The sequence below is a fragment of the Protopterus annectens genome, chromosome 11.part0, assembly GCF_019279795.1.
Source record: "Protopterus annectens isolate FY-2018-M chromosome 11.part0, PAN1.0, whole genome shotgun sequence".
Taxonomy (NCBI): Eukaryota; Metazoa; Chordata; order Ceratodontiformes; family Protopteridae; genus Protopterus; species Protopterus annectens.
In genome coordinates this window covers 878123771-878138135 of record NC_056745.1, presented here as the reverse complement: position 1 = coordinate 878138135, position 14365 = coordinate 878123771, and the positions used below count along the sequence as shown (strand labels likewise).

At 41.6% G+C, this 14365-nt stretch overlaps 1 protein-coding gene across 6 annotated transcripts in view; it reads right to left on the bottom strand.

The window, feature by feature from the left end:
* USP15 (ubiquitin specific peptidase 15) overlaps nucleotides 1–14365 on the bottom strand; it is a 2212142-nt gene that overhangs the window by 1340156 nt on the left and 857621 nt on the right. For 5 of the 6 annotated variants that reach the window (XM_044088286.1, XM_044088282.1, XM_044088285.1 and 2 more), the window contains one exon: nucleotides 9477–9563. The exons of the other annotated variant lie outside the window; for it this stretch is intronic. In XM_044088286.1, the coding sequence (XP_043944221.1) occupies nucleotides 9477–9563 (87 nt within the window). The remainder of the gene's footprint in view (nucleotides 1–9476; nucleotides 9564–14365) is intronic. 6 annotated transcript variants of the gene reach the window in all.

The window sequence follows — 14365 nt, the reverse complement described above, 5'->3', positions numbered from 1 at the left end:
TCAGGTTTAGGAGACATGATCTGCCTTTTACAAAACCGAACTGGGTGGGGTCCAGAGTTTGGAGATGACCAATGTCTTTGTTTATAAGTTCCATGAAGATACGTTCCATGGCCTTGCAGACCAGGCTTGTCAGGCTAATGGGGCGGTAGTTCCCGGGGTCCGTGGTGGCCCCCCCCCTTGTGGAGTGGGATAACTGTCACTGTGCGCCATTCAGCAGGCACAAAGCCTGAGGTGAGGCTATGATTGAACATGGTACTTAGGTGCCAGTTCATTCTGTAGTTCGTTTAGAACACAGCCTGGGATGTTGTCTGGTCCCATGGATGCTGTGTTCTTGGCTCTGGAGAGTGTGTTTTTTACCTGTACAGCCGTGATTACAGGAACTTTGCATTCGTCCAGTATGGAGATGGGCTCTTTAGGGGGTGAGAGGGGGATAAAGTTAGCACTGAAGCTATCTGCCAGGATGTTGGCAATATCAGTTAGGCCTGTATATTTAGTGCCATTGCGCTGTAACTCAGAGCAAATCTGAGTCTTGCCACTGAGATTCTTGACATAGCTATAGAATGCTTTGTGGTTGTCTTTAGAATCAGTGGCGATTTTGTTTTTGTAACTAGCTTTGGTGGATTTTATCAGGGATCGCAGCTTCTTATTGAGGCTGACCAGGGAGCTCCTCCACTCATGGGATTTTACTCTCTTTTGCAACAGTTTCTTCCTTCTGTTGCAGTTTGTTTATGGCAGGGGACCACCAGATTGGCTTCCTTTTTTTGGAGGATAGCGCCTTGGTTCTGTTTGGGATAGCACGATCCATGCACTCATGTAACTGATTATAAAGTGCAATTGTGTAGGATTCAGCAGTCGTAACTGTATTGTCCATCTGCATGGGTGTCATGAAGTTCACCACTTCTGTCTTAAGAAGCATGAAGTTGGCTTTGGAGAAATTTTTTACCATGGTTTCCTTAATGGGGGGTGAGGGCAGGATGTGGATATCTAGGGTAATTAGCTTATGGTCAGATCGGACCAATGAGGCGTTGACTTCAGGTGTGGAACACCGGTCACTCATGTTGGTAATGACTAGATCTAGGATATTGTTGCCCCTGGTGGGGGTGTGGATAAGTTGATCCAGGGCATTGGAGTTGATGAATTCCAGAAAGCGTTGAGCGAAGGAGTTGGTACATGAGTAGTTTTCCCAGTTAATGGTGGGGTACTTGAAATCGCCCATTATTAGGGTGTTTGGTTGAACCCTAATATTTTCCAGTACATCAAGAAAAGAGGAGTGGGAATCCTGGGGCATGGTGGGGAATCTGTAGCAAGCTACAATTTGGATTGCAGTTTTGCCCAGAGTTAGTTGCACTTGGATAACCTCGGCTGCATTATGCTGAGCAACTAGCCTGGAGGTGTGGACATCCTTAATGAATATGGACACACCTCTGCCTTTGGTGTTCTGGTCCAGGTTACATGGCCGAAAAGTGTGGTATGAGTTATAGCCTGATAGTGCAAGGGTACTCTCTGGACCCTTGAACCAGGTCTCAGTCACTGCACAGGTATCGATGTTCTCCATTTTAAGGAGTGCCTCGAGTGAGTGCATTTTGAGATTTAGACTTCTATAATTGAGTAGCATCACCCTCAGTTTTTGCTTGCTTGTTCCTGTTACGGTGGTGAATTTGTCATTTGAACCTTGCCTAAAAAAGGCACCATAGGGGCGGCAAGAACCTTAGCCAGTATCCAGAATCCCAGGGGTGACAGGTGCAGGCCATCTCTGGCAAAGCATCGTGGTCTGTCAACCATGTCATCCCAGGCAGACAGATACTGGATCCCTTTAGAATGACATCAGAAGCTTAGCCAATTGTTGAAGTCAATCATTTTGTCCTTGTACTGCAGCATCATTCTGGGTGATGGCAGAATGCTACTCAGGGCTAGGGTCATACCCTGCCTGGGCTACAAGACTGGAGAGCTCTTCTATGTCTCTTTTCATGTAGTCCAGGGAGGTACATCTCAGGTCGTTCACACCAACATGGACAATGAGAGAGTCATATTTGTACATGTTGTGGAGTGACCTGAGTGCGTGGATTACGTGGCGGGATCCTGGCACCCGACAGGCAGCGGACAGTAACCTTCTCCTTGTTTAGCCTGGTGAGTGGGACATCAGTCTGCCTGACTATAGAGTCAACTATTACTAGTGTGTTGGGTACGTTGTTTTGCCTTACTGGCTATGGTTGAGTGGCACACTGAGTCTGCGGGCTAAGTGTCATTTGGGTTGTGTTGGGGGGTGGAGGTTGCTTGCATTTCTGCTTTGGAGGTCTCTGTTACCTGAGCAGATTATTATTGAGAGTCTCCGCAAATGTTTTTGTGTTTCTATGTGTGGACTTTGGTGGTGTAGATTTAGTGAGACTATGTGATGAGTGTGGTGTGACCACAAATTTACCTTCTCCTCTTGACTGTCAAGTTCACTCTTGGTTGGAGAGAGCTTTACCTCCAGTTTGGCTACATAAGTGCATCTCTCACAGGTTGTAGTGTTGGGTGGTAGGAGGAGAGGGTTGTCTGTGTACATGATTCAATTTCTACATTGCCCCATGATGCCCAGATTCATCAGATAGACAGGAGAGAACACTGGGAGCTGATCCTTGGATATTCCTGAATAAAAAACAATTTTACTCTAGATAAGTGAGGAAAGTGAGTACAAGAGCTGTTTTTCTCTAAGCAAGTGAGGAAAGTAAGTACCAAACCTGTTTTCCTCTAGGTAATGAGGAAGGTTGAGTGTTGTAGTAATTAGTAGGTTATTTAGTGCTTACAAGTTCTGAACAAGTGCCAATCACGAATAAGCAAATCCAAGTGCTAAAACTAAGAATCTATATCTGGACTAAACTAGTTACAGGAAAGGGGGGTACTCTTAGGAGTGGTGTGTTGGAGGACCAGACACCTTTCTGTTTCAGCAGCTCCAGGATGTCACCAAAGGATACATCTTCAGGTGAAGATCTGGTGGTCCCCTCCTCTCATCAAAATCAGTGTCCCCTGTGAGAGATTCCTTGGAGGGAGACTAGGTATCTCTTCTTGCATGTTCTCTTCCAAGTGACTTCCTCAGTGAGATGTTCTGGAGAAGTTTCAGAAGAGATGACAATGTCCTGGCAGACCGGCTAGAGACTTGTTTGGGGTGGCTGTACCAGTGGAATGGGCAGATGAAGTTCTGAGCAAAGAGCCAGATGAGGGCAAGGCTGTCTGATGTGAGGTGGGCAGGGATGTCCTTTCTCTAGACAAAGAGAAAGTCCTCTCCACAAGCTCAAAGGCAGAATACCTGGGGGGACACAAGTCGATGCAAAGGGGCTGGAATTTCTCAAACTCTCGGCTCCTGCAACCCCACGTGCATTCCACCCCAGGAGGGAGTTGGACGTGAGCTGTCCAGTGCCAAAGCCCCAAGGGGAAGAGTTGGCTCTGGAAATTTCAGAGTTCACTCCAACCCCCTGGACCCAGTGCCAATGCTTCAGATACAAGAGTCTTCCGACTCTGAAAAGGACGGTCGACTCACGGAAACCAAAGGCATAAAAGAAAAAGACTGTCTGTGCATCCCATAAAGACACCCCCAGAGATCACAAATCTGAGGGCTCCAAAACAGCCAGTCGGATCAGAGAGGGGGGTACCAAAGGGTCAGTGGACAAAGGATGCCTCACTTATCCTGTGGAGAACCCCCAACTGGATCTGGGCTCTAAGGAACTTCCTCATCAACTTATCCACACTGGCTTCGAACAAGCTTCTGGAAGATCTAAGAAATGATGTGATGGACGGAGGCCTTGAGTGTCTACATGCAGATTCCATCAGGAAAGGAGAAGGGAGGCATGATGACACTGAATCTGATAGAAACAGAGGGATACAGCTCCAAGGATATGTAGGTTCTGAAACAACTGGATACAAGACAAAAGGATTCGACTTCTTGTGCATTTTTGAAGGGCACTCCAGTGAAGGAGATGACAAAGAAGAATGGTCCAGAGATCTCCTGCAAGACTCATCATCCCTGGAAGTGGAATCTGATTTACTTGCCAGATTTCTTTGGAAGGGATTTGAGCACAAGCAACAGAAGTAAAGGAAGGCAGCCTCTCAAGACTAACTTATTCCTCTGGTTGGTTAAAACTCTGGTTTTAAAACCAGAACAAATTGAACAATCTGCATGCAAGCAAGCAGGAACTTGGCAATGCATGTGTTCTCTGTGGGCATCTGAGTTGGGAAGTTAATGCCCGCATGCAACGCACCTTTCAAATCCCATATGTTTATCAGCCATCTTGTACAATGAACCACTAAAAGTAGTTAGCAGAAAAAAGACAGACTAAAGATGGGAAAAAAGGAAGTTAGATTGAAAATACCAACAAAGGTAGAGAATAGGAGAAAAAGGTACTAGCAATGGAATTGTAAACAAGTACCGAAAAATCAAGAGATGAAATATAACTAAAAGATTATAGGAGGGAGGTAGGAGAGTTAGAATATGCAATTAATAAAGTCTGAGAGAAAAACTCAAACAACTGTTATCAAAAACTCCAAATGTAAGGTTGGTGGGGCGTTACGGGTAAAGGGAGGGGTTCGAGAGTTCTTGATCTGATGATCTGGTGGAAATGGCAGAGTCAGATTCAAACCCATCAGTTGAGGAAGAATGAAAAGGACATCAGATCCTTGGTTTTGCGGACCACCTCTTTCTCGTGGGTGATGTCCCATGAACTGCCTCCACCTCTGTCTAGGAGAGGCCTATCCCCAGAAGTGTCCTGGAGAAAACCTTGCAATTTTTTGAACATTTTACTTCCCCTCTGACTCCTGCAGAAGGATCTCTGAGGAGTTGAAAAATGGATTCCAAAGGCAGACAAAGTCTTACTACCCCCTCCTCACTCTCGGTAAGTGTATCCTCGACTTTTGGTCCAGATAAAGTGGAGCCATCATAGGGGCATTTATGAAGGACATCTTAAAAGCTTTCTGCAAAGTTGCAGAGCCACATCCAGATATGATGCATGGCAATACCTGCACCGGCTGATCAGGCTGTGCCATATGCTGCATTAGATAGCAGTCTCATGACAACATTAAATGATGACAGTAAGACACACAACTGGGTATCCACAATTTTTTGGCTATCTGACTGCAAGTTATCCACCAAGGAATTTAAGAGTTCCTTAATCAAATCCCTCTGGAAATGTGTCAAGTCAGCCATATAGTTCAGCACATGAACAGAAAAAGTGGCTGAGGCATAACTCCATTTTCCTGTCTATCCAATGCCCTACACTCTCTGTTAGGGGGATGGACAGAGGAACTCTCTGACAGTTGCTTTTTTGTGGTTGCTGCTACTACAATGGCATCTACAGGGGGACCCTTAGCACAGGGTTTTGTTTCTTTGGGGGCAACTAAAATTCTATCCATTTTCTTTGGAAAGGGCTCTGCCTCATCAAGCTCCTTCCACGCTTTCTCAGTAATGAGGTTGATTAAGAAACTGGGAGAAGGGACCACCCAGAACTTTGAAGGGCTAGACCCAAAGGCTTCAAGAAATATAGACTCATCAGGAGGAGGAATTTCAGTGGACTATGGACCTCCCTCTGCTTCTCAACAATTCAAAGATGTCTCCAAAGAAGACATCGGGGGGGTATTCTTGGGGAACCTTCTCCCTCATCTAAGTTGGTGTCTTTGGTGACAGACTCAGGAGAGGAGTTAATATGCTTTCCTGTTACAATGCTTCTTCCAGGGAATGTGTCTGTGGACTCCTAAAGGGGCCGCTTCTGAACTGGATGTGGGACTTGAATGCAGAGTAGTCTTGAAGCCTGAGAGATCCAGTTGTCAGTGTATTTCAGAATGTGAGGAACTAAGAGTAGTCTTCAAAGGGAGTCTGGATGGATCCAAACTCTGAGCATGTACCAGATGTCTTGATTTGGCCATGGCCTTCTCCACAGCCTCGACAGCAGACTCAGCCCATGGAACCAAAGAATAGCCACCAACTAGGTTAGCAGAATGAGGAGCCCTCTCGATTCCAACAGCTGAGGCCATGAGGAGTACCTTGGAAATAAGCTGTCCAATTCCGAAGCTCCAAGCTGTAGGGATGGCTCTGAAAACCTTAGGATAGAGTCCATCAGAGCTCCAACAGCAATGCTCTGGTTCCAGCACTCTACTTGATCCAAATGCTCCAGAGTAGGGTGTGAGAGGGAAGACGTGGATGCTGAAGTCCCTAGGGCTCTCAGCGCCAAAGCTGGTAATGCAGGAAGGCTGGATTCAACATACCTAGCTCCAAGAATGAATACAGCATAACAAGTTGAACAGTTGGAGTGGAAGGGGTTGATCCCAGTCCTTTCCTTGGGGATGGAGCCAGGACGACTCCCGGCTGAATATAAGTTCTCAAAAACTTCCTTATCATTTGGTCAATGTCAAACTCAGGGAGGCACCTTGTAGATCAACCAAAACTTGAGGATGAAGCTAGCAAAGTAGGCCTCCAAAGTAATTTTTGTAGTATTGGTGAATGAAGTCTGGGACTGACAGGCCCCCAGTGTAAAAGAAGTCTTTCGTGAGGAAGTCTGGATCCTAGAAACAGTAGGATCTGACTGTCTGAAAGCCTTAGGCATGGACCTGCAAAAGCTGTGGGGTCAGGAGACCTTTTCTTCAATTTAGCTGAGAGATCCTCGGGTCTCTTCTTTCTTTCTTATTTATTTATTGATATTTAATTACTGGGAAAGTTTGACAGGGTAGAAGCCCATTTTCAGTGGAGGACTGGGGAAAAAAGCTCCAAATTATTACAAAACATTTTAAGGACAATAATATTGCATTCTTCAAAAATAAAACAAAAATATCTGCAGCTTAAATAATTATAACAAATTAGACAGGATATAAAAACATTGTCCTATACCTTGTATCAATTATTAACCAATCATTTAATATTTAGAGAAATTTTAGACAAGTTTATAGAAGGTAAGCTAGTCCTAATACAAACAGGAATTAGCAGTAAGAAAATAAGTGAAGAATGGAGAGTATGGAGGTATAAGGAATGAAAATGTACTTATTCACATTTAGGGTTATAGTTTATCCTGGTTTTGAGCAAGAACAAAGCCAGATTTTAGCTAGGAAGTCTTGGAGTGTTTTTGAAAGATGGGAGATTTAGATTTTTCTTTTGCTTTTTTCTATTTTTTTCTCTCTCTCGCTCTCTTTCGATCTTTCCCTTTCCTTATCTTGTTTTTTCTTGGAAGAAGGGGAAGAGGTGGTTGCCTTCGAGTTTTTCTTTTCGTCCATGGGGGTCTTGGTGCCAAATGCAGCACAGAGCATGAATCCTGTAAGTGGGAAGGCCCAAAACAGTAGACACATTGCGAGAGTGGGTCTTGAAGGGGTATTTTATCCCCACAGGAGGAACACTTTGTAAAACCTGTTGACATTAGAATAAAAAATAACAATAAAGATGTATATAAATCTGAACTACAAGTTACCCAAGCATCTAAGTAGCTAGCTTACTAAACCAACTAACTATTCTAATACTATACTTAAGAAAACACACAGAAGAAAATATTTTCACTTATGAAAAATGATGGAGCTCTTTGTCCACATGCCTGGTTTAGTCAGGGGGCAAATGAGATCTGAAGCAATACAGATTGGGGGGGGGGTGAATCCAAAGCTTTGCTATAAAATGCCAAGGACATCTAACAACCTACATGTTTAATCAAATGAAAAAAGGACAACATTGTATTCACACAGTTTCACCACAGAAAAAGTGATTTTAAGAACTTTTTACCACAAAAGTAAAAAAAGTGCACTCCCATTTAAAAGTACATACAAGTAACAAGACAGTTAGCCAAAACAGTTTTTCCCATCTTAAAAGTACTTCTTTTTCAGAAGAAAAAGGTAAAGTGGAATTTTGTTCCCCAAAGGGAACTTATCTGCTCAGTAATGAGACAGCATTAGTTGACCGTCGATATTTAAAAGCCCAGAGAGGAGTGGTCTTCTTGGTGGCATGAAAGCTCTGAAGATGCTTGGAGCCCAAACTTGATTTTCAGTCAGTTCAGCTCCAGCTGAGTAATAGTTTGGGTGTTAAAAAGTGCCTTGAAGCCTTGGAAGCTTGTTGGCTGTTAAATGCAATGCATGATATAACCTATATTGATTAGGGTATTGCAGCAGTGATCATAATGGTAAACATCTTATGTATTATTCCACATTCACTGTTAGTATTTGAATACTGAGGATCACAACTGTGGTCCCCGGACCTGTAATAAGACATGCAGGTAAGCACAGTCGCAATATGTATATACTGTGTGTATATGTATGTATGAGCGTGTGTGTATACACACGAACCACATTATGAAGTATGCAGTCATCACTCCACATATTCTTGTGTGCACCTGATTAGATCAGACCTTTAAGGTTATACTGCTTCCAGCAGTAACATCATGCTCATACAAATACACCATTACTCATCACATACATACCCCAGAAGAAAATGACTTACTGATGCAGTGCTATGTCAGATACAAAGGTAAATGGAGTTCAGTTTAACATGTGTTGTTATGCGCATGGTGGGGATGGAGAAGGGAGATTTATTCATAACCTTTAATACGAGCTCATGTGGACTACTTCTAATAAACTAGTATCAGAACACTAGTTTGAAATTTACTTATACTATCAGGCTGGATTTGCAATAGTCACACTAATCATACAGTGTGTCACAGGGCTGCTGAAAATCTCAGACTTGGAAAATGGCAAGGAAAACAACATCTGACACTTTAGTATGTAAACTTTCAATTTATGACTTTGATTGTTAAGCCAATCACTTTGATTCTGACCATTATCTGGGAAGCAGCTGCAAAACACTGAGCTGCTAAGCATATTCCCCCCTTAACTGGTAAAGCATCAGGACAGCTAAAACTCAAATTACAAAACAGATCTGATTATAACTTCCATTTGTGTGCTTCCAAATGGATTCCAACATTCATCTGCTTAGCTTGAGGTGAAATTCTTTAATATATAACAGACAGGCTGTGTCAGCTGACCCAATCACAATCTACATCTTGTGTACAAGAAACGAGATACAATGTAGATGCCTTAGCTGTCTTAACTGTAACTTCCCCCTTTACCTTTCAGACAATGTCTAAAGAAACATTTAAAATGTTAATAGAAGCTTTACCCCTGCATGTTTTCATACATTTTGTTTTTACTTTGGTTTGACTTGGCTGAGTACTCTGACTAGATACTTCAAATATCAATTCATTTGTCTCAAAAATTGCTAATTTGCATTACATTTAGCAGATGAAGCAAAACTTGGATAAAGGTCTTTGCCCTTCACTAGATGCAACTTCAGATGCTATGCTAATTTTGGGAAATGTACAAAAAAATGAAAAAAATTATACAAGAACTTAAAAGTATGTCATGAATATCCAAATATTTGCCTTGCAACTCTTTCTCACACAATGACACAGGTGAAGTTATTAAAATATACCGAAAAAGCTGCATACAAATTTCTATGAATACTTCTGAAAGGAGATGATGCTTACTTTCTGTTGCTGATGCTGTTATAATTATTTGATAGAGATGAAGGGGAGATCTTTGGTAAAGCTGAAAAATTGGATGCACCTGGGGACCTTCAAAATAACAAAAATGTTGAATTAGTGAAATGGCAATATTTATAAATTTAGCAATGAAATGAAAATCATGTGCATTTAATGTGCAACCAAAAAAAAAAAAACAAGCAAAATGCTTAGCAGAATGACTTAATATTTAAATCATGAAGAAAAAAATGTAAAATGCTTCATCTGATATGGCAGGGGCCTACCATTGATTTAGATATGTAATCAGACAAAGGCAATGCTGTGCAGGGCACTGAATGCGGTAGGAGTAATGGGGTGATGCTGATTGCTTATGCAGGCCAATATCTACCAAAATCTCACAGTTCTGCATTCATGAAAGACTACAGCTATAACTGGAATCACTGGACTTATGTTTTATTAAATGAATAATGAGGATCAAGTCACTGAGTATTTCAGACACACATTATTCTGAAAAAGTAGAATCAATTAGGCACAGATAATTTCTCAAAGGTCTTTGTTACTTTATACTGCTAGTTTACACAAGTTTTTCTTGCTGTTTTATTTCCCACATGCGTCAAAAGTATAATTCAGTAACTCGTCACTTGTAAATATTGATTTAAGTTCCACTGGATTTTTGTTTCACTAAATCAGCTGATCTTTATTCTGTTGAACAAATGTGTAAATAAATTGTTCTCTGCTTAATCTACCTTTTAAGGAAGGTCATTCAAATACAAAAAAAATACTACTACTTTCACAGCACATAAGCTGACTAGGAATTACCAGAGAAGTACTCACCATAAAAAAAGACTAAAGAAGAGGCCCTAAGATTTCCTTTTCTGACTAGCCACCTTGGAACATTTCTGAAATTCTTTCCATTCTCACCAGAGTGCACACACCTCCTCCAGCTGCAAATGATGTTCCATGTTAGACACAGAGCATGCCAAGTCACTGTGGCTCGCAATTTGACAGCCAGCACGACCTGTAAGACAGGTTTAAAAAAAAAGAGACTGCATATAGCAATATAATAAATTACAGACCTGCCCAATGTGCAAGGAAATATATTTGCGTCTGTATGGAGAGGTTGCTCCAATACACAAGGAAGTAAGCACAAAAAGCACCCACTGCAGGAGGTCTCCTCACAAAATTGTGGAGCATTACCAACATGTTGCTTTGTTGGAGAAATGGCACAAGCCATAAAGCAATGAATACAGTAAAAGATGATCAGATGAATCCAGGATTAGAAAAGGAGATTTAAACAAGTCACTGATATCAGTCTTTGCTAGGTGAAAGAAGTATGGCTTCAGAAGACTTCCTAAAGTCACTTATAGTGGAACTCTCCCCATGGGTTGTGGAGGGTTCTTCTCTGCCTTCCTCCTCCCAGGCATCCTCTTGAGCTCTCCCTCAGGTGAAGAATACTGCAACAGTGATTTGGAAAGGACATACTACAGTTGTGTAAAATCTTACCATAACAGTAGATGACCTTCCCTTCACTGTTGCAGTATCTGGTCCCTCCATCCTTCACCCTCTGTCCTGACTCTTGCCCTGTGTTCTGGTTGCTCTTCTGGCCGAGGGGCCCTTCTTCCATATTTTTCCTTCTGGATGCACATGTTCCCGTTTTATTCTTGAGGGTACTCTATTCCTCATGGGACTTCTTCAGTTATGAGTGTCTGTCTGTTTCCGTACATCGCCTATATGCCCAACGTCATAAACGGACAGTATATGTGTGATATATGGCACTTATTAACAACTGAAGGCTTTGGATTTTGGGCAATCCTTAGCAAGAGATCCCTTAGGTGAAGTATACTACAAGAGTGTTATGAAAGGGCATCCAATGAGACAGTCTCAATGTTGTCTATGACTTACAGCCAAATATGCATCACCTTTACATGTAAGGGGTGCAACCTCATGTCTCCTAGCTTTTTTAGCTGTTACCAAATGGTCTGGGTTACTGTTTTGATTAGTAATGTTGTCAGAAGAAGATTATCTCCAAAAAGTCTTTAAGACCATCGAAACATTTACGTAACTCCAAATGTTTGACAAGGGAAGAACACTTTCCTTTATCAGCAGAGAGAACATAGGTATGCTCCTTTCCTCTTGGGTGAAGTATCTATTAATCGGCAGCTGCAAAAGGCCTGCCTGCAGGAAAGCTAAATCCACCTAAAAGCAGATGGAGACTGTCCACCACATGGATGTGTGGGGGCTGGAAGGCCATTTCTGAAAAGGACTTTCCTTCAATGATGGGGCGACTGTGGCCTACACTCTGTTATTCAGGCATTCTAATGGTGTGTGGACTGAGATTTAGGGCTAAGTGGAACCTTCCTGCTAACATCTATGCTGGGCGATTTCATCGGTTTCCATCTTCCCTGTAGCTAGACAGGCCAGGAGTTTCTCTCTCTTTTTTCTTCCCTTTTTGCCATTGCTGCTTGCAGACAGATCATCCATCCCATGGAGTACATCTCCGATGTCTGAAGGTGGCTGGGTTGAACAGCTAACATTTATGTCAGTGCTTCTTGCCATGTTCATCTGCCAGGCAGTAGGGATCATGACATGTAAGTTTTTTTTTTTTTTTTTTTTTTTTACTACTTTAGGCATAAAATATGTGAATTTTTCCACTGAGTCATCATCAAGAGTTGAACCACATAAGCAGTAAAAAAAGAGCTGGTAGGCTTAAGGGCTATGTATGTCATAGTTTGGTACAAAATGTCAGTGCACTGCTGTACTGATACAGAGCATACCTTAAAGGTAAATTTGGTATCATAAAGGAAAAAGAGCTAAAAAGGGACACAACAGGACCAGTAACCAAACTATAGAACCCCCAAGGTGTTTCACTGATATCAGATCTTCAGATACTCAAATTTCTCTTCACAGGGGAAGAAAGAGGTAGAGGGAAATAGTACCCTGCCATATGCCCCAGCAAATGGCAGTGTGTGTGCATATCTGGCCTGAGAAGTAATGAGCAGACATCAAGCAAATGCTGAGTAGAGGGAAAAGCATCTCCTTTTTACAAAGATGCACACAAGAGAAATGCCAAATTGCAGGAAGGCTGTTTGGGGCCTTAAACACTGCTGCAGTAGTCTGAGCTATATGGATTAAATCCTACTAAAGATACAATAGCTGGCCAGCTTCCAAAGCTTCAAATTATCTTCCATGTACCAAAACCATTAAGCTGCTTGAGCTGAGCTGACTAAAAGACAAGGTGAGATGCCAAGCCCTTAAGAGCCTTCATGCCAACTGAGAAAGGGAGGTGAAGACCCAAAACCATTAAGCTGCTTGAGCTGAGCTGACTAAAAGACAAGGTGAGATGCCAAGCCCTTAAGAGCCTTCATGCCAACTGAGAAAGGGAGGTGAAGACCTAACAGGACATTGCTAGGAATAAAAAAAAAAAAAAAAACTAATGTCTGCTCCTTGGCAAAAAACACGTCACAAAGCAAGGGGAATGGCGGGAGGGAGAGAGTGACTACTGCAGCAATGATCCTTTGAACATATACTGTTATGGTAAGTGATTAGAAATTGCCAAGTACTATGTTCACAATATTGCTCACAGCTTCAGAAGCCTAAACTACATGGGTATATTACCATAGCTTAGAAAATCCTGGAGGTAGACAGGGAAGGGTCTTCTAGCCCCTTGAGAATGGGTTCTAGCAAAGCTTGACTAAGCCCTGGAGAAGAAATCTAGCTTACAGTGTTTTGTAAAAGTATGTACAGGGGACAGAGTTGTGGTTTCTAGAATAGTTCATGTCAAATCCTTTCCAAAAATCAAAGATGAAGTCAAGGCCCTGGTAGAGTGTGCCTTGACCCTGCCTGGAATAGTTCTGTTGTGGTAGGAATAACAAAAAGTAATAGCTGAAAATATTGCATAATATCTATATGAATCAATCAGAAGATGTCAGAAAAGATTGAGAAGAGAGATTAGATATGCAATTCACAAAGGAACAATGGAAGGACATAGTTTGGGTCCCAAATATGCAACAAAACCTAGAAGATTTAGGATTTTTGCCTGAAAATGTTTGCATAGATACTTTAAAACCCCAAGCAGACTCCAAATAATTTTTCTTCATGCAGATGGCAATGTTGGAGGTGTGACATGGAAGAAAGAAGTAACTAGGAACATATGTTTTGGGACTGTAATGAGTTGGCAGACTTAAAAAATTCTCCTAGTGAGTACTCTGTCAGGAATACTGGATGAGCAAATGATTGCAACTAAAGAACATTTTTTTTTTAGGTGGGATAGGTTCTGAATTCCTAGACATAGTAAGTATAATTTGTTGGCTGCCAAAAATCAATTACTAGAAAATGGAAATCAAAATCTAAACTATACTTGTAGTGAATATGGCAACAGAGATAAAAGAATGGGAAGTGGTATCTTTAATAAAAGCTAAGAGTAAATTACACAGAAAAAATGGAAACTCTGGGAATATATGCAGAAAAAATGTTGATGCTTAAGAGTATATAATATACAACACACGTCATGTATAATGCTTATAAATGTGAACTTAATATGGTTTGACTACTTTCATAGAAATGCAAGTTTGTCAATGCCACAAGTAATAATTCAATAAAGGTGTTTAAAAAATATATGACAACAGCCCGAGAAAACAAGTTGGAAATGGTCTGCTTTGGCACAGGTTATCCCTTCTTAACTTCACAAAAATGAACAACTGATCCAAAGTTCAAGAGTTTTTTTTTCTATCAAGATAGTATTGGAGTTGTCTATGAACATACAAGGTATGGAGTATCCTTTCTCTCTCATTTTTGGATTCAGGGAAGAACACGGGGAGATTAACAGTTTGGATTAAACTAAAGTCAGATACCACATAAGGCATAAAAGAAGGATTAATTCTCAAAGAAACCATGTC